This window comes from Fringilla coelebs (assembly GCF_963513975.1).
Source record: "Fringilla coelebs genome assembly, chromosome: Z".
Classification (NCBI taxonomy): domain Eukaryota; kingdom Metazoa; phylum Chordata; class Aves; order Passeriformes; family Fringillidae; genus Fringilla; species Fringilla coelebs.
In genome coordinates, this window is record NC_140031.1 from 64,581,743 (window position 1) to 64,607,300 (window position 25,558).

At 44.9% G+C, this 25,558-nt stretch overlaps 1 protein-coding gene across 1 annotated transcript in view; it reads left to right on the forward strand.

Moving 5' to 3' along the window:
- Positions 1-12,868: 12,868 nt before the first annotated feature.
- LOC311164908 (neuronal acetylcholine receptor subunit alpha-7-like) overlaps positions 12,869-25,558 on the forward strand; it is a gene marked incomplete at both ends in the record, with an annotated part of 56,863 nt that continues 44,173 nt past the window's right edge. The window contains one exon of the mRNA XM_084224579.1: positions 12,869-12,947. Coding sequence (XP_084080705.1) covers positions 12,869-12,947 — 79 coding nt within the window. The remainder of the gene's footprint in view (positions 12,948-25,558) is intronic.

The following is a 25,558-nucleotide window of genomic DNA, read 5'->3' on the forward strand; positions in this document are numbered from 1 at the left end:
GGAAAAGAACCCCAGGAAAGCTGGTTGATATTAAGGATCACCTCCTTCAAGCTCGGCAGCAATATACCCCAGCAAGGAGGAACTCAGGCAAAAAATGCCAGGAGGCCACAGATGCCAGGAGCCCCTGGAGAAACTCATACACAACAAGGAAACACACAGAGGATGGAGGCAAGCACAGGTAGCCTGGGAGAAGTGCAGAGAGATTGTCCGAACCGCCAGGGATCAAGTAAGGAAAGCTGGTTTTTGGCCTGGTTTTTGGTAGCAGGGGAGACCACAGAGGTGGCTTCTGTGAGAAACTGCTGGAACTTCCACTGTGTCCAGCAGAGCCAATCTCTGATGGCTCTGAAGATGAACATATCGCTGGCCAAGGCTAGAGATGATGGTAATGCCCCTGTAACAACATCTTTAAGAAGAAACCAAAACAAAGGTGGGAGCACAGTTTTAATTCTAGCCAGAGAAGAGGAGGAAGTAACAACATGTGAGGCACCAAGGCCAGTGAAGAAGGAGGGGGAGGAGCTGCTCCCGGCACCGGAGCTGAGATTCCCCCACAGGCTGTGGTGAGACCATGGCGAAGCAGCTGTGCCCCTGCAGCCCAGGGGGATCCAGGGGGATGCAGGGATCCACCCCCAGCCCGTGGGGGAGATGCTCATGCCCGAGCAGTTGGATCCCTGCAGGAGGCTGAGGGAGACCCAGTGGAGAGAGGGGGCCCTGATTCCAGAGTGGAGCAGCCTGTCCTTGGAGAACTGCACCCCGTGGAAGAGTAACCCATGCCACAGCAGTTTTGGGAGGACTGCTGCTCCTGAGATTTGGAGCTGTGCTGGAGAATTTCAGAGACCTGTCTCCCATGTGAAGGGATCCCAGGGTCTCACAGAGGAAGGGCTCCTCTTCCTGTGCAGCAGAAGGAAACCTCGGGTGATGAACTGACCAAAACCCCTGTGCCCTGTCTCCCTGTGATCTTGGTGGAGAGGAGGGAGGGGTTGGGAGAAGAAAATGTGTTTTTAAGGGCTTATATTACTTCTAAGTATCTTCCTCTGATTTTTTTAGTAATAAACTCACTTTGTATCTCTAAGCTGAGCCTATTTTGCCCTTAGAGTATTTTCTCCGGGTCCTTAGCTCATGAACCCTACGTTAAATTTTTCTCTCCTCTGCCCAGCTGTAGCAGAGGAAGGTGAGTGAGTAGCTTCCTTGGGAGCCCGGCATTTGGCCAGCATCAAACCATGACAAGTCCTGAGAGACATACATCTGGCCAGGGACAACGAGGGCAACAAGAAATTAATCCATAGGTATACTGTATAGGTACTGTAGCTAGGCTGTCTCAGTCACTGTCAAGTAACACCTGTTTTGGCATTGGCAAAGGTGTGGTGACAGACCTATTGCTGGGGATGGTCCTGATGTGAGAAGGAGGCTGGACTGAAAATGTCCTGCCAGCTGTAAGTCCACATTCAGATGAAGAACATAAGTGTGTACATCAAATCCCTTCTAGTACCAACTCAAGTACCATGGGACCCAGACTTTCAGGATCACTATATCCAGTTTCCAAATGGTGTCAAGCAGTTGAAACACACCACATGTTCTGTGGAGGATATCTAGTTGCATGTGCCCCACCACCAGGTATGAAACTTTGCAGAGTATCTTTAGGTAGGTCGGGGTTGGGCACTTTTGGGACCAGTTGCATTTTGCCAGAGTCCTCTTGTCTCACACCCTCCATAGCAACTTGACTTTTAGAAATCTGTAACACAGTTAGGGAGTCGTGTAAATGAAGCAAAAGTTTTAGTTACCCATGAATTATAAAGTTACACATCCAAAAATCAGATAGTTGAAGCATAAGCATCCCTTGCCTAAGTCTATCACTTTGGCACTCCACAGTAAGTTCAAGATCTTTTTGTAGTTGCCTGTGGACTAGAGAGAGCTTCCGAAAGGCTTTCATTAAGCCAACAGCATTGCTGTCACAGCCAGAAAGGAATGACATGCAAAGCTGTTGTTGGTTAGCAGTATTGCTCTCGGTATTGCTCTCGGTGCTTGGCCCCATCTGCCTGGACAGCTGGGAGGAGGCCAGCCATGCTCTGCCTCTCTGCTTCTGCTAACTGTGCCTTCTGCAGTGGCTGGGAGCAAGCCTGAGTGCCCACTTCTGCAAGAGGAGGATGATCTCCATCCTGTACTCTGTGTTGGGGGATGACAGCTTTGAGGAACGTGTCATTCCACCCCAGAGGGCACCATCACACATGTTCCACCTGAGAGGAGGAGGTCCTGGGTACCCAGCTGCCCCCCCACCTGCACAGCCCTGCAACACCCTGGCCATCAGTGGGAGGACAGCCACCTCCAGTGGTTGAAGGTGAGTACAGCAACCATGCAATGTGTGTGAAGTTGAATGCTTTCATTTAAAGAGAAATTTGAAAAACAAAACAAAAACCCAAACAAAACAAGCAAACAAAACCCACAAAAAACCTGAACAAATATAACACAAAAATAATGGACTCTGCTTCTTGTTTGCATTTCTGCAGTTTTTCCTAGGGCAGATGTTTCCAGCCAGGGTGACTCCATGGTCAGCCCATTCCCCACCACTCAACCTCAGAAGTTCTCCTCAGCACACCCTGTTCCCCACATCCCAGGGCTCTGCTCTCCTACCGGCTTGCACTGCTTGCTGCAGCCTCACTACTGCAGTGCCCAAATCCCTCCTCCTGCCCGGAGTCATGACTTGCTGCTGTGTTGGCCCAGGGTTGTACTCTCTCAAGGCAGGAGCCCCAACAAATTCAACAAGGGGAAGTGCAGTTCACAGTGAAAGAGAAGTGGGTGAGTGTTCAGAACAGGCAAGTGAGAAAAGAAAGGCCCAAATGATGAAGAAAGGCCCAAAATCCTTTGGTGTGAAGGATTACTCACACCAAAGGAAGTAAGGTGTGAAGTACTCACTTGCAGAAAAGAACCTGCCAGGCAGTTGCAAAACTTTATGGCCATTGTGAGTCTATTTTGTGGGAAAGCAGCACACCTCAGTGTTTAAAGCAGTCCATTCAGACAATCCACCTTGTAGAAAAGAACCCAAATTTGGGGTGCTTTGAGTAGAACTGAGCAGGGTACAGAATGTTCTGGAGCCTGCAGGAGCTATGGCACATCACGGTATATTTGGGGTTTGGTGAGACATGTATGAAACCTTTGGCATGGCCTTGGAGAAGTCTGAGAAAATCTTGGGAGGGTTTAGGGTTTAGGTTTGTGGACATTTTAGATGAGTCTTTGGGGGCAATTGGATGTGATTTCAGATGTGTTCCTGGCCCAAAAGAAAGGTTTCAGGGTGTTTAGTGGTTGCAGCCCTGGACACAGGGTATAGAATTTTTTGGGGGCCATCGACAAGCTTGTGGTTTGTTTGATCACTCCTGGAAGGGACTTACGGATGTTTTGTGGACTACAAAAAAGGTTTTTGGGGTGTTGATAGGAAATTACGGTTTGTGGGTCTTTGAAGAAGGACTTTCAGGGGTTCAGAAGTAGGGGTTGGGAGCTTTGGGGGCTGTGAGGCAGGTTTGGGGGGTTTTTGAGGGTACTTGGGTAGGGTTTGCAGTTATTCATGACACCTAGATGACATTCTCCAGGTCCCATTCAGAGGACCATTCAGAAGTATTTGGATGCATTGAAAGCAGTTTTGGGAGTGCACTCTGACAGGATTGGAGAATACCAGAGATACTCAGGTAGGGGATAAGTGTGGGATACTGTGGGGATAAGTGGAGGTACCCTGGAGCCAGCCTTAAGAGGGTTTTGAGCTGCTGGCATGGGGATGGGGGTGTTTGGGGGCATTTGGGTAGGGTGAGGGGAAGCTGCTGAGCAAGGTTCAGAGGGAGGAGACTAGACTTGGGTTAGAGATATTTTGGGGCCCTAGTACAACTCAGGCATCCTTGGGTTTAGGGATTTGGGGCAGGGATTTGGGGTCCTGAAGCTATTGCATCCAAAGGAAGGCTACAAAGATGATTGAAAAGCCTTGAGGAGAGGCCATATGACGAGTGCCTGAGGTCAGCTTGGAGGAGACTGAGGGAAAACCTCATCCCATTGTCCAGCTTCCTTGTGAGAGAAGGTGGAGGGACAGGCGCTGATCTCCCTGGTGACCAGTGTGAAAAATGTGCATTTTATGATTGGCTTTTCGCAAATATTAAAATATTGTGTGTGTTGTGTTAGAAAGTAATGCTGTATTAATTCTCTTAAGTAGTGCGTTAAATATAGCTATAGGTTATAACAAAATGTTACAATAGAAACTATGCTATCTGGGATACTTTTTTTAAAGAAAGGACTTGCAACGAGCTAGCAGCCACAGGACACCTAAATCTTTCAGGGAAAAAGAATTTATTGTCCTCTTATCAGAAGAAACGAACTTCTTCCCTCCTCGAAGGCGCTGTTAGGATTAGGAGGAAGAAGACCGAATCCTTTATTTGAATGGAGTTTACGCATCATGTATGAAGTGTATGAATATGCAACAGGCTGTTGTTTTTAAGGGTTAATCCTTTGTTAACGGGTGTCCTTTTTCAGGCTTGTGCTGCCCAGAAAAAGGTACCCGGACGTCTGTACCTCTTTGTTTTTGTTGTCTCATATTGTCCTAATTCAAATTGTCCAAATTATTATTACTCTAATTGTATTGGTTTTATAACCATTTTATTACTATTAAACCTTTAAAAATTTAAAAACAAGTGATTGGCGTTTTTCACATCTGGGATAGCGCTGTGCAGAGCCAGCAGTTCAGCTGGATGATCCTCGTGATTCCCTTCCAACCCAGAACATTTTGTGTTTCTGTGATCATGTGAGCCTGAGTCCTGGGGGCCTCAAGCAGAGCTCTTGGTGTTTGAGGCTGTGGGGCTGGTTCCTTCTTGCGGGCACTGGAGTCGGTTTGCGTGGGCCCAGCGATAACCAAGAGCCCCGACTTAGTGTGGGGAGCCTTTTGAAACCGAGCGCACCTGTAGCGATGGGCTGGCAGGGACACGCTTTGCCGCTCCCCCGGCTCCCGCCGGCAGAGGACATCCCGCCGCCGTCCCTCAGCGCCTCAGCGCTCCCGCCGCAGCAGCGCCGGCTCCCCACGGCGCCGCCTCAGGCCGTGCTCGGGGTGCCGCGGCCGGGCCGGGCCGGGCCGGGCCGGGAAGGGCGCGGGAGGCGGAGGCGCAGCGGAGCGGGCCAGGCCGGGCCGGGCCGGGAAGGGCCGGGCCGGGAAGGGCCGGGCCGGGAAGGGCCGGGCCGGGAAGGGCCGGGCCGGGAAGGGCCGGGCCGGGAAGGGCCGGGCCGGGAAGGGCCGGGCCGGGAAGGGCGCGGGAGGCGGAGGCACCGCCACAGCGGGCGGCGCGCAGGGCCGGGCGCGGCCGCGCAGATGGCGCCGGTGTGCCCGCAGCGCCGCCGGCTCCGAGGGGACAGCGCGGCTGTGCCGGGCACGGAGAGAGGCAGGGACGGTGGAGGGATGCTGCCCCGCGACGAGAGGGAGAGAGGGAAAAGGGTAGGGAGCGAGGAGTGCGGATGTGTACGAGAGTGGAGGAGAGGAAAAGGGACGATGAGACAAGCAGTGGGGATAGGGAGAATGAAAGAGGGGCAAGGAAGAGAGGAGGAGGAGAAGAAGCGGGAGAGAACAAAAGGGGGACAGGGATAAAGAAAAAAGTCTGGGGCAGGGAATTGAAGGGCTAAGAAAATACACAGAAACAAGCCTGAGGGCCTGGCAGTAGGACGAAAAGAAATTGGGAAAGAGAGGGGCAGAGTGGAAAAACCAGGAAGTGGGGCAGAAACAAAAAAGAAAAGGGATGGGGAGCGGGAAAGAGGGAGGTGGACACTGGTTTGGGGAAAGAAATGTAGAAATGGGAAATAGGTGTGTAATACAAAGCTGTGTTTCGTGTCTGGCACAGAAAGGAAATGTGTGTATTTGTGGTTGCGATATGTGTGGATATCAACCATGGGATGACTGCAAATTCTAATAATAACTGAGGAAAGTAAAGCATGGAAGAAGGCCTCTGAACCTAGCCTTTGCTTACAATTAACCTGGATTAATTTAGGAGCATTTGAATTACAGCAGTCGGGATGTTGCTCTTTGCTTGTAGTCAGGCCTTAAAGAATGCCGTAACGATAACCTTTTTAGGTATAATTTTGGAATATTGATTGTATCCTTGAAACTATAGCTTTGGAATGTATAGAAAGGAAATGTGCTTATCTCACTCCTTAACAAAACTGAGAAAAACAGCTTGAGAAAGGAAAAGGGACATCCTCTGAAGAATTTGCAACTTCAAGGGAAGCTGGACATCACTGATAGCCTTGTAATAACAAGGGGGACCCACATCTGGGGAGCTGGTCTTCACCAATGGGATTCGTCATTGTTCTTGTGGAAACTGGACCAACATCTCAGAGGCTGCCACCACCATCTGGGGATCTTCTTTTTTTGGACACAGCCTAAGATAAACTAAATCACAATAGTGTATAGAATTATGATAGAAATAGAAACTGCTGAGAAAGCTTCTGAGTACCCATATAAATACCTGTAAGCCCAAATATCGGTGAGCAGTCGGAGGGAAAACTGCCTCCACTGTACCCAGCGCTGTTTTGCTCATACTTTACCATAATTAATTAATAAATTGATTGTTGCTTGAATATTGGCCTAGTCAAGCTTCTTATTCATAACATAGGACAGATGAGAAGATCCACAGGAAGATGCAGGCTGACTCCAGGAGCACTGCAGGTGGGCACAGACCCCATCTTGTCCGAGTCCCTGTCAGCAGGGCCAGGGGCTGGCATTGCTCCCTCACCAGCCTGAAAGGGCTGGAGCTCCTTGTACCTTGCTTTTGTTGTGCAGCTCTTTCCATGTGCCACTGGAGTATGCAGAGTTCAGGTGGCAGCTCCACTGTCATCTCAGCTCACCCAGAAGACATCTGCTGCCTGCAAGAGCTGGAAGCCATGAGATCCCTATGAGGGTCTGCATGAACCCATGAGTTCATGCAGACCCTCCTGCCACCATCTGTTTCCCTTTACACCAGCAAAAGCAGTGGACCCTTCCATAGCTCATGTCCTTGCCTTCCTCATCCTAGTGTTATAAATGAGAAGCTTGACTAGGCAATATTCAAGCAGCAATCAATTTATTAATTAATATGGTGAAGTATGAGCAAAACAGCGCTGGGTACAGTGGAGGCAGTTTTCCCTCCAACTGCACGCCAATATTTGGGGCTTACAGGTATTTATAGAGGTACTCATAAGCTTTCTCAGCAGTTTCTATTCCAGTTTTTTTACTCCTCAGCAGTTTCTATTTCCAATTTTTACATCACAATTCTATACACTATTGTGATTTAGTTTTTCTTCAGGATGCGTCCCAAAAAGGAGGATTCCCAGGTGGTGGTGGTAGTTTCCAAGATGTTGTTCCAGTTTCCACAAGAATAAAGACAAATCCCATCTGGTGAACTCCAGCTCTCCAGATGTGGGTCCACCTTTTTAATTACAATGACTATAAATCTCATAACAGTGATGTCCAGCCTCCCTTGGTCAAAATTATAAATCCTTGCGATGATGTTCATCTTCCTTTCTCAAGCTGTTTTTCTCGGTTTTGTTAAGGCATGAGATAAGCACATTTCCTTTCTATACATTCCAAAGCTATAGTTTCAAGGATACAAGCAATATTCTAAAATTATACTTCAAAAGGTTATTATTGCAGCACTCTTTAAGGCCTGACTACAAGCAAAAAGCAACATCCTTAACGCTTTAATTCAAATGCTCCTAAATCTACCAAGGTTAATTGCAAACAAAGGCGAGGTTCAAGGGCCTTCTTCCATGCTTTACTTTCCTCAGTTATTATTAGAATTCGCAGCTGTCCCATGGTCGGTGTCCACACATATCACAATCACAAATACACACATTTCCTGTCTGTACCTGACATGAAACACAGCTTTGTATTTCACACTAGCACCCAGCAGAACTGGGATCAACCCAGCCCAGGTCCCTGCTTAACCAGCCAGGTATATTCACATCCTGCAGTACTTTCCTATCCTCCAGCATCCCCAGCCTCACCAGCAAGGTCACTTGACCTGTGTATGTGTGGCCTGTGTATGTGTGGCCTGGTGTCATCTGCCTTCCTTGGAGAGGAGCTGAACCCACTGAGTGGTCTCTGCAGCTTGACATGCATGGTGAAACCCTGGTGATGTAACTTCTGAACAATGCACTCTATTCACTCCAGCATTTGACACCTTTATCAGACTTCCCCAAATCACTCAACTCATCCAAACCACTCCTGGGATAAAGCACTTTCCAGCACTTCCTGCATTGTAAGGGCTTTCTTCATCCTCTTATCTTCTTGCTCAGCTGTGTGACTGTGGTCAGTTGTCCTCTATCTCTGCTCACTCACAACATGAGGTGCTGAGGTTTGCCTTGGAAGTCAAGTCAGTGCTAGAAGGGCTGACTGGGCAAACTCAGCAGCAAGCATGGTGAAAGGTGGTAGAAGAAGAACTGTCTCACCTGCAGACAAACCTATCCACAGAGGAAGGATGCTTGGCTCCAAACTTGCTGAGTTGTACCAATGTGACCCAGAGGAGATAACAACCTCAAGAAGAAGAGGAGCAAGTCACATAACTTCACAAGGTCAGAACACAGTCTGAACCACTAGATGGAACTTTGACATGGACCTTGTCTATAAGCCCCAGTCTGTGGCAGTCCATCCCAGGTTTCACAGGGAAATGGCAGTGAGAGAAAATGTCTGCCTCCTAGCTCTTTGGTGAAAAATCCTGGTTTCTGTATTCATGTCATCTTCTTCTGCAGGAGATGGGGACTGAGCAATGAAAACATCCAGAGCTGAGGGGCAGGTGTACATCCTTACTATAGGATCTCAGCCAGAAAGGCTGGTTTTATCTTCTCTGGGAAAGCGTTTTGCAGTGGCACCACAGTTCAGGTGGACATGGGAGAGGAGGAGCACAACAGACTTGCACAGTAATTTTGTTGTCACTATATCATTCCTTGACAACAGCCTGTGAGAGAAACATACCTTCAGGCCCTGCACTGATGATGAAACTTATGTGAGCAGTGATCCCAATAAAGAAACTGGTCGCAGCTCAGTACTGCAATAAGTTATGTTTTCTATAGTCCACGGTGTATATTTGGTTGTCAGACATACTGGCCTTTGCCACATGGCATGGTCAAATAGCTGTCTGTGGAACAAGGCAACCCAGGCACTTAGAAGAATTCACTTGTAGCCAACTTTGAATTGTGATTAAGAGCTGAGGAGTGCAGAAAACGAGCTGGACTGCAAAGCCCCTGGATTCTGCCTGACTGTATTTGCATGCTCAAAGTGGGATATTGCTGCACCAAGTCTCCTACTTCCAGAGAGCCATAATATAGGTGGATTTTCCATCCTCGTGAGATCAGTGACTTTCAGCCTGTGCCCCTGTGAGTCATTTGCCAAATGGAGCTCTCAGCTGAGTCAGCTGGGGCACTCAGGAATCTTGCAGCAGCAGAAATTATCTGGGAGGGCAAACTCCATCTGGGGAGCAGGGAAGGTTTCCTTCCTGAGGGACATGGGTATTACTTCCATCCATCCTTAGGCCAGACAACAATTGTGGCCTCACTTTTCTAGCACAACAATTGCTGCTGCAGTGTCACTGAGAGGCAGTGAAGTGGTTTGTCATCCCCAGCTGTCTTCAGACACCACCGCACATGGCCATGGACATGGGCAACTGCTGTCCCATTTGCCTGGACAGCTGGGAGGAGGCCAGCCATGCTCTGCCTCTCTGCTTCTGCTAACTGTGCCTTCTGCAGTGGCTGGGAGCAAGCCTGAGTGCCCACTTCTGCAAGAGGAGGATGATCTCCATCCTGTACTCTGTGTTGGGGGATGACAGCTTTGAGGAACGTGTCATTCCACCCCAGAGGGCACCATCACACATGTTCCACCTGAGAGGAGGAGGTCCTGGGTACCCAGCTGCCCCCCCCACCTGCACAGCCCTGCAACACCCTGGCCATCAGTGGGAGGACAGCCACCTCCAGTGGCTCTAGGTGAGTACAGCAACTGGAACTGCGCTATGTGTGAAGTTGTACTCACTGAAGAAAGCTTTCATTTTTAAAGGAATTTAAGAAAAACCCAAATCTAAACCAAAAATAATGGACAAAAGTATGCTCCACGTTGCTCTATTATGAGGATGTGAGGGGAGTAGAGAAGGAGAAAAAGAAGTTTTGGTACAGGTGGACCCCAGCCAGCACAATTGGCTGCAAGAACAGGCATCTCTGCTGTTGGACAATACCTTGTTCCTGACCCAGAGGTGGGACAACTGAGCGGTGTTTTAAAAGCTTATATTCCATTTTAAGTCTCATGAAAAGGGTGTGGCAATGCAGATACAATTCACACCATCACAATCAGAAGTTGACTATTTCCTAATTACAATACACCATAAGCATTTCTTGGCCTGTCAGCTTTTTGCCGCACCATGCTGTAGATGCCTTAAAGCCAATCATCTAAAACCACCCCTGGTGGGTCCTGCTACAATCCATCTTTCATAGTTCTATTTCTCCAAAGTATCTAGTCTTATTTGCAAGGCCGTCCTTTGAAACTTTTTTCTAGCTCCATTTCTCTTTCAACAAAATCTGTCCTATTCTATGGCATTTCTAAGTCAGCATTCTTGTCTCAAAGTTTGCATAGGGATCTATACTGTGTGGGCCTTCTGTCAGGCCCTGGGAACTCTCTCCAAATCCATTTCCCACACTCTGAATTGGACTCTGCTCAAGTGATCTCCCCTGCAGGGAGCTGTGATCATGTATCAAACTCACAGAAAATCTGATGCATGATCTCCTGAGCACTTAGCTGCTCCCAATCTCCATTGCTCTGCAGCACTATCAGACCTGAGAGTAGGACCTCCTGCCTGCCCCTAGTTCCCACAGCACTGCAGTACTCCTGCCATCAGCCATGTGGCCACTGCCCTGGGGTCAGCGAGCATCTCCTGCACTGCGTCTCAGCATCCCTCCTCTACCTTGCTGTTCTCCACCACCTGCTGTCATAGTTGCATCAGGAGCTGGGGCAGACCTTTGAGGATGGTAGGAAGCCACAACAGTGCCTTGTCCCATCCAGCCTGCTTTGGCCCAAATGAGTCTTTGTTCCAGCTTCTATGGGCCTCCCTGCACAGGCACACAAGGAGCTTTGCCCACCAGCTTATTGACACCATCACTCTCAGGCTCAGTGGGGAGGCCCAACATCAAATGGGACTGGAGGTCAGCAGTACAGCTGGAGAGTGGGAGGACAGCCCCTCTACGGTCCCTGCCCCTGATGCCACCCAAGGGGGTCTCCCAGGCCAGCCTTCGTGGGGTCCCAGCAGCAAGTCCCATTCTGTCCCCATTCCTACCCAGGGAGAGCAGGGACGGGCCTGGGAGAACCCAGAGGAGGCTGAGCCTTGTTCCACGTGCAGGTGGTCAATGAAAGCTCACCTGGGGCACCCCAGCAAGCCTGCAGAAGGAGGGTCAGCAGATCTGAGGACCCTTCCCAAACCCCCAGGAAGACAGCCCACTGTCCAGTGGCAGGTTGAGAGGGCATGAGGACATAGCTAAATCAGTCCAGGCTGCAGGTGGGGTATACACCAGCCCCTTGTGGTCTCAGCCTTCCAAATCTATTTAACATTTATTAAAAGAAAATGAAAACTGCAGAAGACATTTGAGTGTTACTAACTAATGCTGGTGGTGTTGCTCTCCCCACTTGCAATGTTTTCCTCCCCTTTCCTGGTTCTTTGACCACTGATTTCTCACGTGTTTCCTGAGCATTATGTTTGCATTTTTCAGTTGATCCCAGGGCAGATGTTTCCAGCCAGGGTGACTCCATGGTCAGCCTGTCACCCACCACTTAACCTCAGAAGTTCTCCTCCTCAGCACACCCTGTTCCCCACATCCCAGGACTCTGCTCTCCTACCGGCTTGCGCTTCCTGCTGCAGCCTCATTACTGCAGTGCCCAAATCCCTCCTCCTGCCTGGAGTCACAACTGCTGCTCTCTGCATCAGTCCGGGGTTGTACCCTCTCAAGGCAGGAGCACCAAGAAATTCAGCAAGGGGAAGTGCGAAGTCCTGTCCCTGCTTACAGTGAAAGAGAAGTGGGTGAGTGTTCAGAACAGACAAATGAGAAAAGAAAGGCCCAAATGATGAATATAAATCATTCAAGACTTTGCCTCACCTTGCCTTTCTTTTGCTGGTGAATAAAACTGTGGAGAGGAAAGGGAGCCAAGGTGTGTGCAAAATCCTACAGTAGACAGCTGGGGAAGAGGGCACTCAGAGCAGCTCCCTACATCTGGTGGAAGCGATTGCAGGAAGGAGTGCACCAAAAACAGACAGGAGATTGGCTATTTTCGTATTTTCAAACTTTTGAACTATTGAATCCCCCCTGCCACCTCTGCTGGGAGAAAAGGCAGCTGTGTGCCACAGGTGCTTGCTGCAAGTTGCCCTGGCAGCTGGGAGAGAGCAGAGGGGGACACACACTAATTCATTTCACCGGGAAACAGCTCTAGAGGCACTCGAGTGCAAGCACTGGAAACACTGCAGCCGTGCTGTCTCGAGTTAGGTACAATATGTGGAGATGTGGAAAGCGTCTCCGAGGCAGCACACTCCCCCTTCTTGCAGTACACAGACAGCTGTGTGCGAGGATCACTTGCATTTGCTCCTGACCAGGGAACAGCTCAGTGTATCGAGCAATGTGAGTCCAAAGGAATGTAACCTGTTCCTTTGTGTTTGGATTTACTGACCAAGCACTGAGCTGGCTTGGCTCCTGGGGACTAGAGAAGCAGATGAGCAAATGCACTTCTCCCCCGGTGGGAAGCTGGTTTGATGCCTTATTACCGTAATTGCCAAATCCATCAGTCATTTCAGGCTATCTTCAAGACTTCATCTTCTTTCACCCTCTGCTCAGGAAGGAGAGCCAGCTTATTTTGACAATGCTCACAGAAAAGTGCTTGGCATTTGTTTATTCTGCACTGTATCTCTGGTCATCCTTGTTCTTCTCACTCTTTAAAGGTAAGTTAATCTCTGTTTGTCCAGGGCTTCCCTTTTTTTTTTTTTTTTTATTTTGTTTTGTTTTGTTTTGTTTTGTTTTGTTTTGTTGTTGTTGTTGTTGTGGTTTGGGCTTTTTGTTGCTGTTGTTTTAATTTGTTGTTTGGGGTTTTTTTTCCTTTTTTTTTTAATCTTCTAATTGCTAGTTACATCCAACCCCAAATTTTATTTTCAGTAAGTCTTGTATCTGCTTGTATTTTGAACTTCATTAGAGTCCTATGCTTGTTTAACTGACTTTTGTCAACAGTTTGGGTAAGTTTGTGGATCTTACAGTGCCAGGCACTTTTTTTTAGAGAAGGAAGAAGCATGTGTGTTTGTTTTTATGTTTTGTTTTTCTTTTTATTTAAAGGTGAGTAAGTTTAACTTCCATAAATTAATTGAAATGGTTGTGTTTCAAAGGAAATATGTTCTTGCTTTCCTGAAAAATGTAACCTTCCCATGGTTTTTTGACAACAGGAAATTATAACTTCAGGCTGGGCAGAATGATTGAGAACTCTGTAGGTGTGTGAGTGCAATGGTATTCTACAGAAAAATACAAGCAGAAGACAATTCATAACTGTTTATTCTCTGTGCATCGTGTAGAAAAATTAAATCTGTATAAATACATAAATTTTCTAATTCTGGTTTGTTTTTATTAAACATACTCTTAGTGTGCTTAATAAAAAACAGTTAAGACAGAGATGGATAAATAGCTGGAAATATCTAATAAGAAGAATAATGGGCTTCTGTAGTCTAAGGTGTCAGCTCTGACAGCTATCTTCAGAAGTTTCAGCATGGTGCTAGCAAAAATAGGAGCTGTGTGATTATTTCAAAACAGTCAGGATAGCAAGGCTGACAATAAAGTGTTTTATTAAAGTGAGAATGTTGAAACAGTGACAGTCATGAAAGATATTCAGTATCCTACACAAAATGTGCTTTTATGACTCCCTTTCAGCTGAAACATAAATGCCTGCAGCAGTCAAAAATTCTGAAACTGAGTACTCTATGTGTGAAGGACCATATCTTGTTTCTCACAATTTTTATATAAAGCAGGATTGTCTTTTTAAAGCAGAGAAATTTGTCCACCTATTTCAGAAGTGCAAGGGCACTGAAAACTTGTATATATGCTATGTTGCACTGAACTATTCATGCTGCATAGATAATTCCTCATTAATTAATCTGAAGCTGTAAAACATCTGGGCATTTCATTATTACAGATCCACATTTCATCTGCCTAATGTAATAATGGTACTGCAGAAAAATGTTTCCCCACCTTGCTAAATTAAGAACCTTGCTATCTTCAAAACATTTCTGTGCTTCTGTAGGAGCTGAACTAACAGGCGGGTTATAGCACCTAGTAATGAGATAAGTAATTTTGTGGACATTCCCATTTTGAGAAGTTGTGTGTCATGTAAATCCTGCCTTTTAAATAATGAGTAATCACTAATTCATCGGGGGATGCCTAGTTTCTCTCAGCAGCACTGAAGACAAACTGCTTTTATAAATAATTCAGAGAATTTTTTGTTAGGTGCTTTTACCAACAGCTTACAAGTATGCACTTTTACAGAAAAATGCTAAAGCAGAATAAAATTAATCTCTGATAATGTTGATCTGTTACTTACTTCTGCTTTACAGATTTTTTTTAACATAAAAAAAAAAAAGGGAAAAACCCCAGAAATACCTGAGAATTGAGCAGTTGGGGCAGAAGAGAAAAAAAGTCAAGATGATACTAGCATGTTATCAGTAGCAGAGTTTTTTAACAGTAAATAGAGATGAACTCCCCCCGGGTTCCCTAGTTCTTCCACAAGGAAGTCACACCAAATTCAAATCATAGCTAACATCACTCTCACACAGCTCTGAGTTGTTTCAACATTGTTCATAGCAATTTATCAAGTACTGAAAAGTCCTGTAGGGCTGTTTGACAGGAAAGTTGTCACAAGAACTATATAAAAACCAAACACAAACAACACATGAAGAACTCAGTTTTTTTTCCCAGTTCTTCCCTCAACTCTCTGCTTCAACCTGGCTTTACTTGCAATAATGCTAGAAGCCCCAGTAGTCATGTTATTTAAGCTAGGTCATTACAGTTCTCCTTCTCAAAGGGCTGATGATGCTTTTTTTGAGACATGGGTCTAAGGAGAAAATCAGGAAACTGGTTTTCAACCTTCTTATATCCCAGGTGAATACTCTCAGGGTCAGACATCCCTTCCAGGCCAGGGGCAATCTTTGAGGGAGCACCCAGAATGTAGAAGGACTCAGTGAGTCTCAGCAGCTACCCAACAACCTTGGGTGGAGGGACTTGAAGAACCTGGTCCAGGGGTTGATTGGAAAGGAGGGATCAGACCCATTCCTGCTCCTTTTTTTGAGTGTGGTGCAGTCTGAGAGATAGGGTGCAGACAACCCTGCAAGGACATTCTGAGAAACATGTCACAGTGACCACAAAGATGCACAGCCTCTCTGAGGAGTTACCTTCAGATCAGGGCATGGTCACCTACAGGGTTTGAACAGCCAGGGAGGTTAAGTACGCACTTAGCTAGTCTCCAGCCAAACCATGTATTCTAATTACTGTGCCTTTATATCCTTTTTTATTTTTTGAGTGAGACCATTACAGTGCCCACATGCCACACAGAGCAGAGTCAGACCTCTCAGTTTCTTTGCTCTGTACAGACTGCCATCAGGGTCATATCTGGACAAGTGGCTTTGAAAAGCCCAACAAAGGCAAAGGCGGGCTGAGGACAACAACCTTTCTCTGCAGTCTGGTGGGAATATAAATGCTCAGCTGGATGGGACAAATCCTATGGCAGGGGATGCTGCAAGTGAGCTAACCAGCTCAAAGATGTAAGTGATGAATTGAAGTAATTCAGCCTGACTTGGTGTACCCAGCTGGTGCAAAGCAGCTTTTCTTTGGCTCACTCACAATAAAGATTTGAATTGCAGTGCTACACCCAGTTTCATGCTTTTTCACACCTTTGCTTATTTTGATAGGGTCTAGTGATCACATCAGAACAGAACTGATGATCTCTTGGAGCAAATCCTCACAAATTTCTTGGTTCACTTTCATGCAATCAGGTGCTGTTTCTGCAACAGCAGAAGCATTGGCAAGATAGCCTCAGAATGCCAGATTCCACTGCCAAACTACAATTTCTCTAATGTGAGCTAATTGTACTGAGGTGACATGAGTCTAGAGATCTGTGTAGTAGGAAGAACAAATAATGTTACGTAAATACCTATATATGGAGTCTAAACTCCAGGTCTCAGCTATTTAGGCCTGATAGAACTGCAATGATGTTTTTGAATCAAACTTATTTACTCCAAAGAGCCATGGTTGAACAGATAAAAGGATTTCTGTACCCTATAGGAATATACTGTAATATCTTTGGTAATTTAGGTGGTTGGTGAAGTAGCTGTATTTTTACATCTCATAACTGTTATCAGAGTAGAACCAGGTGTGAAAGTTAAATAATTTAGAATCTTTCATACCTTAATTAGAGGTCTAAAGGTTGTATTCACCTCAGCTCTCCACATTCTGTATGTTGATGCACTGAATGATACAGTTTCAAAGATAACAATGCAGCTGATACACATTTAAAATAGAAAATATATGATCTAGGCCTTAGCTTGTACTGGTATCTCTTTTTTCCATATTGATGGCATAAGAAGATGTCACACATGCAACTTGCAGACATGGGAAATTGCTGTCAGGTCCCTCCCACTACTCTATTATCTAATAGCACAGACAGCAGGGCTGATCACTCTGAATGCTGAGAGCATGCTAAGGCATCGCATATGCATGGAGCCAAGGGAATAAATGTATTTGCCAATGGCATGTGCACGTATGCTCTGTGATCAGGAGCACTAGTGCCATTGATATGTGTCAGTACATTTAAGATGGGCAGGCAGGGTCCTGAGCAAACCCCTATTTCCTCTGCATTACTGTCTGCTACAGTAACCTGCTGTCCATGCTTGCTTCTTGAGGTTGGCGTTAGAGTTCCATGAACCAGACCTTGTGTTCAGTCAGTAATCTTCTCTGTGCATTCACTGGCACAGCTCTAAGGCTGATCTGTATTATCATAGGCACAGCTGCGACAGTGGAACTGGCCCAAGCTTCTGAGAAGTTGCCAGGCTCCAGGAAAGTTAGAGGTATTTCTATGTGCATTTGCTGATAGTGATATGAGACAAATCTTGTGTTAATTCTTCTCAAATATCACTGGAAAAAGTGGGCAGGTCCAGAAAAAAAGCAACTGACTCATGACATCACCAGTGCCTATTGTTACGTGCACCTATTGGTATAGCAGTCTTGCATGTAGGGAGGGGTCCAGAAGCAGATACAATGCATGAGAAAGTAGCACCCTTCTATCTCTGGGATGATGCTAGATGGCACCTTGGGCACCTTCAGCCTTGCTTCAGCTCACAGAGTTTTCTGATGGTCTCAGAGCAGAAGTGCTCATTCCAGGCAGAGGTTTCATCTCTTAAAGGCAGCTCCAGAACTTTTCTTTCTCTCTGGTTTATTTTCCTAAGGCATGTGGAAAAGAACATGAGTTAGTGATGGTGGTAGCACATACAATTTCATTTGTATGTGACAAGCAAGGAGGGAGATAGAGTCTCTTCAGCTATTGAGTGTGATTAAAGTAGATGAAAACCCTTTGCATCAGTCCTAACAAGCCTGTTTGAAGATGTCTACTGCCTAGAGATCCTACATAAACTAATTAAAAAAGAGATCAGATCTGACTGAGACAGGTAGGGCTAGCAATGGCAATCAGTATCAACCCAGGAAATGAGAAGGGCACGCAGGAGTTTATTGCTGGTTTAGAACACAGTCCAGAGAAAATATGGCTTGAAGAAAGAGTTTTGCTTATCGAATACTTTCTGCATTGAGCAAAACAGCTGATGAGAAGGCTGAGACCAGTACCAGATGGAGTGTTTGGAGGTAAGAATCTTCCCACCCAGGGCTTGCAATTAAGTCAGTAAATTGCAATGGAAAAGGAACCTGTAGTCAACATGAGTACTTATGTATGTAAACAGTGGAGGTGCAGGTGTCTCCGTCTTGCCTTGCTATCAATTGGCTTTGCTTAATTAGAAAATCTGTGCTTAATCCAGTGCTGAAACAGATGCCGGCAAACCTTAACACCATTCAGAAATGGATATTTTCAACACTTTTGCATTCCACAAGGTTGAAGAGAAAACCACAGTCCTCATTTCTATTCTTAATGTAACATAGATTTGGGCAGAAAAATTACTTAGAAGAAACAGGCAGGCTTGAGGAGGTCTCATTTCTCACTGAGAGCTCCAAGAGGCTGAAGTCAGTTTGCAGACTGGACTAAGACAATACACTGTGTTCCCTGAAGCTCAGCTGTAGTTACATGGAAATGCATCACTGGTTACTTAGATCTTCACCATACCAAGGGAGAAAATGAAGTTGTAAATTGGAAAAGGTGTGTCTGTGGCAGCTGAGGTGAGAGAAGGTCTGATCTATACAGGTTCATATAGTGCTAGAATAATTTGGCTGGAAGGGACCTCCAGAGGTTGTCCAGTGCAAGCCTTCTTCTCTATTGGGTTGCTGTCTGAGGAGTCAAGCTGCAAATATCTCCAAGGACAGTGGTTTTCCTTATGCAGAGTACCCTTGAGAAAAAAAAAGGCTCTCTTAGTACTGTGGGAATGCCCCATCATGCACCTTTATTTTACCAGTCCTGTCCCTGTGCACCTCCCAGGAGAGCCTGACTTCTTCATGATGGAGCCCTTCCTCATGGAAGCTGAAGGCAGCCAAAAGAACTCCCCCTTGTTTTCTCATCTCAGGGGGATCAAAGGCATACCTCTTTAATCCATCTGTGTTACAGCAGCCTGTTGTTTGTGGCCTCCACTCCAATCCAGTGCTGCCCTGTGGAGGCTTCATGACACAGGGCTAACTGTGTGTCACACAGTGGGTCTCACTGAGCGCAGCCTTGCTGTAGAGAATGATGCTGCTTAATGTTCTCATCACATCTGAGTCAGTGCACTTGGGAAAAACCAAAAGTCATATAATCATGCAGATAATACTTTACATAATTCTTAGCCATCTTATGAGTTTTTTTGAAGATCCTGCAGAAGTGATAAAGCAATTGATGAAGTGCTTTCCCTTTAATATTGTGTCATTTTACAAAGGTAGTCAGCAAACTGAAATACAGCTTGAGCAATTATAACAATGGGAAGAAGAGGTCAAAACTTAAATAAAAAGTTGCCAGATAGTTTGCAGTTCCCACTGTTTCAAGTGGCGAATGGGCAGCAACTTTGAATTCAATCTGTTCATATTCAGGCTTCACAAACAATCCATGAATGGCAACTGGGCAGCTCCAGGAGCTCCAAGCAAAAGCTTTGCCTTTCTATTGTAACCAGACAGCATACTCTCTGCAGTAGCATTTTGTTCAAGGTCTAGGACTTCTAATGTAATTTCCAAAGATATTAGGGTCACCAATTATAATTTAAATTTATTGGATTGGTATCTCAGCTGCAGCACTTCAGCACTCCTGGCACCATCAGATCTACTTCTGTGTTGCTGAGTTATATGAAAGAGGGGGCAGCAGGATAACGAGAAAGTAGATCTAAGGGAAACCAGTCTGTGTTTAAGGAAAAGAGACATCCTTCTCCAGAGGAGGCCTCTGTCAAGTGGGCAAATTACTTCGCCTTTGGGTCAAAATACTCTAGTAGTCTCAGGAATTCTTTGCTGGGGAGTACAAAAGGGCAGGCAGACAGCACAAGATCACTTTCTGACTTTCAGGCTCATTCTGGTGTTGCTCAGAGAGTCAGCATCCGGCATCTGTGGCATTGCTACTGTATTACAGGATGACAGTCATGTTCCCTCTGGATGCAAAGGGCACCAGTTTTGTTTTAATTTTGTTTTGTCTGCACCAACATAATTCAGGAGCAGTAGACTGAAGTTACTGAAGCTTAAAAGCAACAGAGTAAAGACAGGACAAAATCATGCTCCCCAGACCATCATTCTCTAGAAGTACCTCAATTTCACTGTGATTCATTTCTGCTCTTAGCCAGGATGGGTGACTCAGCCAATGCAGGTTTGGCTGGCAGGGTGCAGCAGGGAGAAACCAATATTTCATATAACCACTAACAAAACCAGGACCTGAGCCATGTACCCAAAGAAAAGACAATAGCATCTAGTGTTCTGAAAACAGATCAAGGTTAACCAAAACTCAGCTGTCACTGAGATCTCAATACCTTTAAAGTCTGGGGGAAAATATCAAACAACAAAATAGATGTAAGCTTTTAAGCCACTTTGTATGCATATAAGCAAATCTGGACTGAGTCAGCTAAAGCATAGTACATACAGTTTCAAGTGTCTTAGGTCAGATCTCCACAAACCTTGTTTGATTTGTCATAAGTCAAATTTGCTCAGAGCCAGTCATTTACTTCATCAAGACAGTATTAGAAGCAGCTTTTCTCTTCAATGTGAAATAAATTCAGACTCCTTGCTAAGAATTTTCACACCCTTATTTACAGTTCCCTTTGTCTTTGAAGACCTCAACCACCAAAGCCTCAGACTTCTTTCCCTTAAATAAAATCCCTTGATAGCAGCCACTTCTGCTGCTGAGACCGCCAAACTATCACCAGCTGATGCACAGCACAATATCTCACATAGATAGGCAGCAAGTTTGACCTGACTTAGTGAAAGCTCAATGTTGCTGCCTAAAACAGGGCTGAGTCTTCTCTAGGTGTGTTATGAAAGTTCTGCTCCCCAAGTGTGAAACTGTTTCAGATTTAGGAAACATTTAGAAAATGTCTCTCCATATTTCCCAGTTCGCATACTAAGCACTGAACAAATTAGGAGTCATTCAAGGTGCAGTCTCAAAATTTTCATCAGACTAACTCTCATCCCTTTCAGAGGGCTCTTACACTATGTTTCTCATTATCCATAATTTGACTTCTGGTATTGTAAAGACAAACTTGGAACTTTCTTTGCATTCTCAGATCTGTGTTCACTAAGGACATTTGTGTCTTGCCTGTGCCTTGCAGCCAGTGGAGCTCTCACTTTGTTCGTGGACAACAGCTGCAACTTGAGTGATGAGGGAAAAAGGCCGGAGAAGCCATCTCTAGCCTTGCCTATTACATGACTTTGCTGCTTTGCTTTGCTATGCAAGTACAGGTGGCAGGCTGGCAAGGCAAAAGTTCATAGTTTGGGAAACTAGCTATCTCTGGGATCATAACCAGCTGATGAGCACTGGAGAAGGAAAAATGGAAACAAGCACTGCAACATCTCTGAGCACACTGGGCAGTTCCTTTTCACAGTATTATTGTCTTATCCTTTCCACTCCAGCTTATCCTCTGCATTGTCTAGAGGAGTTAAACCATATTAACACTGCTTCACCAGTAACACACTGAGGCAACGGTTAGAGCAAGATCTCTCCCTCACCTTTGAACCAAGGCAACAAGCTTTTTTTCATGTTAAAGACATCCCTGTGACTAAGGAATAGCTCTTGGAATCTTTACTCTCTTCACATCTTGGGAGAAAATGATTATGTTTCTCTTCCTGGGAAGTTAGTATATCTCAGTATATAAACTGAGGAAAACTGACTAGAAGAGGCTTATTGCTGTTCAGGGGTGGCCTGGGCACAGATCAGTGGGTGGTAAGCAATTGTCTTGTGCATCATTTCTCTTCTTTGGGTTTTATTTCTGTCTCTCTTTTTGTTCTTTCCCTTTTCATTGTTATTATGTTTCATTATGGTTTATTATTAATATGTTTCATTAATGTTATTGTAATTTCTTTCTAATTTTTCTCTCCATCCCCTTGCGGGAGGGATATTGTAAGTGAGTGACTGCATGGTACTCAACTGCAGTGTGGGGTTAAACCACAACATCATTGCAGGCTCCATCACTGCTATTATCTGCAAAAGAACTCCTGCTACCTATTGTTTTTCTCAGCCTAATCAGACTTGCCTATCTGTTTCCACAGAAATCATTATTACAGTTAACTTATGACTTCACCAGATCTGAGCTCTCCACATGTGTAGAGTGGGCTTTTGATGCGAAGGTGCAGACCCACTTGACCCTTTTCAGAGCCGTCTGATAATGCTGTCCATAATGCCATGGCTGCTGCATGGATGGGCAGTTAGAGGGTGAAGCTCATAGTGCTTTCCCAAGAAGGGATTTCCCTGGGTTAACTGGTTTGGGTGATGAAATACGCAGAGATGAAGGGATGTGACAAGATGCTCTGCAAGCCAGTGGGATCAGAGAGTGCAGAAGCCAAATCCAGTATACTGATGGCCATATCACCGGTATCTTTCTTTTATCTTATGGTTTTGTTTCTTTCCTTTGGCTTCCAATACTATTCCTCTCCATAAATCCCAGGAGGGCTGGCAAGAGTTGCTTCCAGACAGTCACAGCACTCTACAGAGTGTAGCAAGGGGTGTCTTTCTCTTCATGACTGCTCCAGATTCCTCCTCCTGTGCTCTGTGTGCATCTAGTATTATAACAATGACACTTGTATTGCATAGAGCTAGTGTAAACTAGCATTACACTCAAAGTAATTTTTTTGCCTTTACTGGCTGTAGCTACATAGGTTTCGGACCTGGAGTAATGAAGCAATTCAAATAGTGTTGATAACTGTGATTGAGAGGTATCCCACTGTTAATACCTCAAAGTGTGTCTCTCTACCTTGCACACATTACTCAGCCTTTAAAACACCCACAACCAACCCAATAGGACCAAAAATATAAGCCCATCCTTTTATTATATAGTTTTAGCATGTTGTCATGGGCCTAGAGTCTTTAAGAAAAAACCTTTCCTTGCATTCCTTTTTGATACCCACCACTGCTGGGAACTCTTTATCTGCTACGAAAGAACAAAAATTACCCGTATCAGGAATATTAGACCCTTCTTGCTTAGGAAATCAAGTAATTTCTCACAGTCCTCTGGATAGCTGATGAATTTTGTGTGTAAGGTGCAGAAACAATCTGCATAGCGAGAGACAAAGATTAGAGTCAAAGATTACCCAGAAGGGAAGTAGATTAAAAAGGGGTTTTAAATGAGAGAAATATTCAAATGCACAACACATAAACACACACACACACAGGGTAGAGGTAGCTGATGTTATTCCATTGTTTCTTATGTGAATCCGCTTCCCTGAAGGCATGATGGCATGCATTTTAAATCAAAAGGCATTGAAAGAAATAGTGCATTTGCAGCCACAGATAAAAGTAACAATGCTGCACATAAGAACAAAAGCAGATGGGACACATCTGTGTCTCTGGGGATTAAGTGACATATGGCAATGACATGCTTTACATTCTCAAAAATCTGCAAAATATTCAAAATAAGTTGTTTTTTATAGCTACCAAATCGTTAGAACATGCCTTATTTTGTAAATGCTCTTGCCATTGCAGTTCTTCATGTGAATGAAATTGTCTGTGAAACAACCTGCTTTTTTCCTGGTACTCTTCATGTTGCTTCCCCCATAATTCATTATTGCATGTAGTGTGTGTGTGTGGGGGTGTGTGCGCACGTGTATGTTTCCTGTGATCATTCTGTTTGGATTCTGAAAGTGATAGCTAAAAATCCCTTCAAAAGTACAGTGATAAACTAAAATGAAAATAAATAATAGAAGGAACTGTGGCAGGAAAGTTTTAGGAGCATAGTTTTAAGTTCTAGGATTTAGCTCTGATAACCATAGTTTTTAATGGATTTTTCCTCTGTAAATATTCCAGCTATAAGAAAATTAAGTACAGTCATCATACAACTAAACTTAACAGTACTTCACAGTATAATGGCAATATTGTGTTTGTTTTTTAAAAATGCCAGAACTTTACTAATTTTCATTTATGAAACAAATAACAAACAAAACAAATAACAAACAAATAAACCAAAATGAAAGATTCATGTCAAAGTAACAGTACAAAGAGAAAAAAGTGATATAGATGTGGTGAAATACTTGCGGAAGGTACAAGGGGAGTGAATAAATGTCACAACCACAGTATCACTCCATTTTGAGACCTTTCATGAAGTATTGGGGGGCAAAATATATAAAAGCAACAATGTGATGGATCAGAAACATACTGTTGATTGTAACATACCATGTTCTTCAAAAGCATTATAAATGAAAGTGATTCCAAAACTATCTTTGAAAACAGAAGAAAACAAAGAGACATTTTATAATTCAGAGGCATGTTAGCGTCCATATATGGTAATATAAAGTGATATGGAAAGACTATGATATTTTGTCTGAAAGCCATCATGTTATGTACCAATAATCTTGTATGAATAAAGTAATAACTTGTGTATTTGGACTCAGCTGTCTGCCTAAAGAAATGAGCAACAGCTAGAAAACAGCTAGAAGCTCCCCCTCTCAAAAAGTTGAGAGATTGTGAAAACAAAACCAGGGAACACTATGAAACAGACATAGAATGGTTGATAATACAGGTGTCATTGCTGAAAAACTAGTGGAAATCCATGCTATACTACCTATCATCTTGTCAATATTTCATTATTTAGTCTTTAATGTGTACAACCAGCCAGAATGTGTCTCATACCAGCATTCTCAGTTAAGAAGCTGACTACTTTGTGAACAAAGCTGGGGAACTGCAAGGGCTGGACTCTTGCCTTATAGGTCCTTGGGGACCTTGGGGACCTTGGCATGCAGAGCAGAGCAGAGCAGGAAAATCACCAGCCAAGACCAGACATGACAGCATAGCTCCTGGAAAGGAGAGACCATCTGTCTTCCTGGGGATGCCATATGGATAGTCTGGCCGGACCTAACTTCAGGTTCCCTTGCTGTGCAATTCTCAGCAATTACATCCTGGAAAGAAACATGAAATACAACTATAGCATCTATTCTCAAAAGATTGGTAGCAGTTTATAGTTTATATAAATCATTCAATCAGTGGGCTTCTTGCAGACTTCTTTGCACATGCAGAAGCACAGAAGGAATTTCCAGAGAGGTGTTTAAAAGTTTAACGTACCGCACAAGTAACTGCTTTCCATAGAGCTCTTCACAGCAAATCCAAGGATTGGTTGCCTTGTGCTTCCCAGTTTTCTGCAAACTCCAGGAGCAGTTTAGGGTACATTTTCAGATTAGTAAACAGTAAATCTTGAGGAACAGTCCAGCCCTTGATATGGTAATTCTACGTTTCCTTTCTGCTGATAAGCCCCAGCACTGGATCCAGAATTCCAGGTCTGTATCACCAGTGTTGAGTAGACAGGAAGAATCACTTCTATTGACCTACTTGTGTGGTTCTTCCTATTTCAACTCAGGATGCTGGTGAACTTTGCTACAAGGGTGCATTGCTGGCTTATAGTCAGCTTGGTACCTATAAGATTCCTCAGGGCTTTTGCGCTGTCCCGCTCGCCAGCGAGCCCCCAGCCTTTTCTGGTATCTGGCGTTACTCCTCAGGTGCAGGACAACTTTATACTTTATTTCATTGAACTTCATGGGGTTCTTGTCAGTCATTTCTCCAGTTTTTTAAGGTCCTTCTGAGTGGCAGAAAACCTTGTGCCGGATCAGCCACTCCTCCCAGTTTTGCACCATCTAAAAAAAACCCCAGCTTGCTAAGGGTGCACTCTGTCCCATCATTCATAACGCTGTTAAATATCATTGTTCCCAGTATCCATCCCTGGAG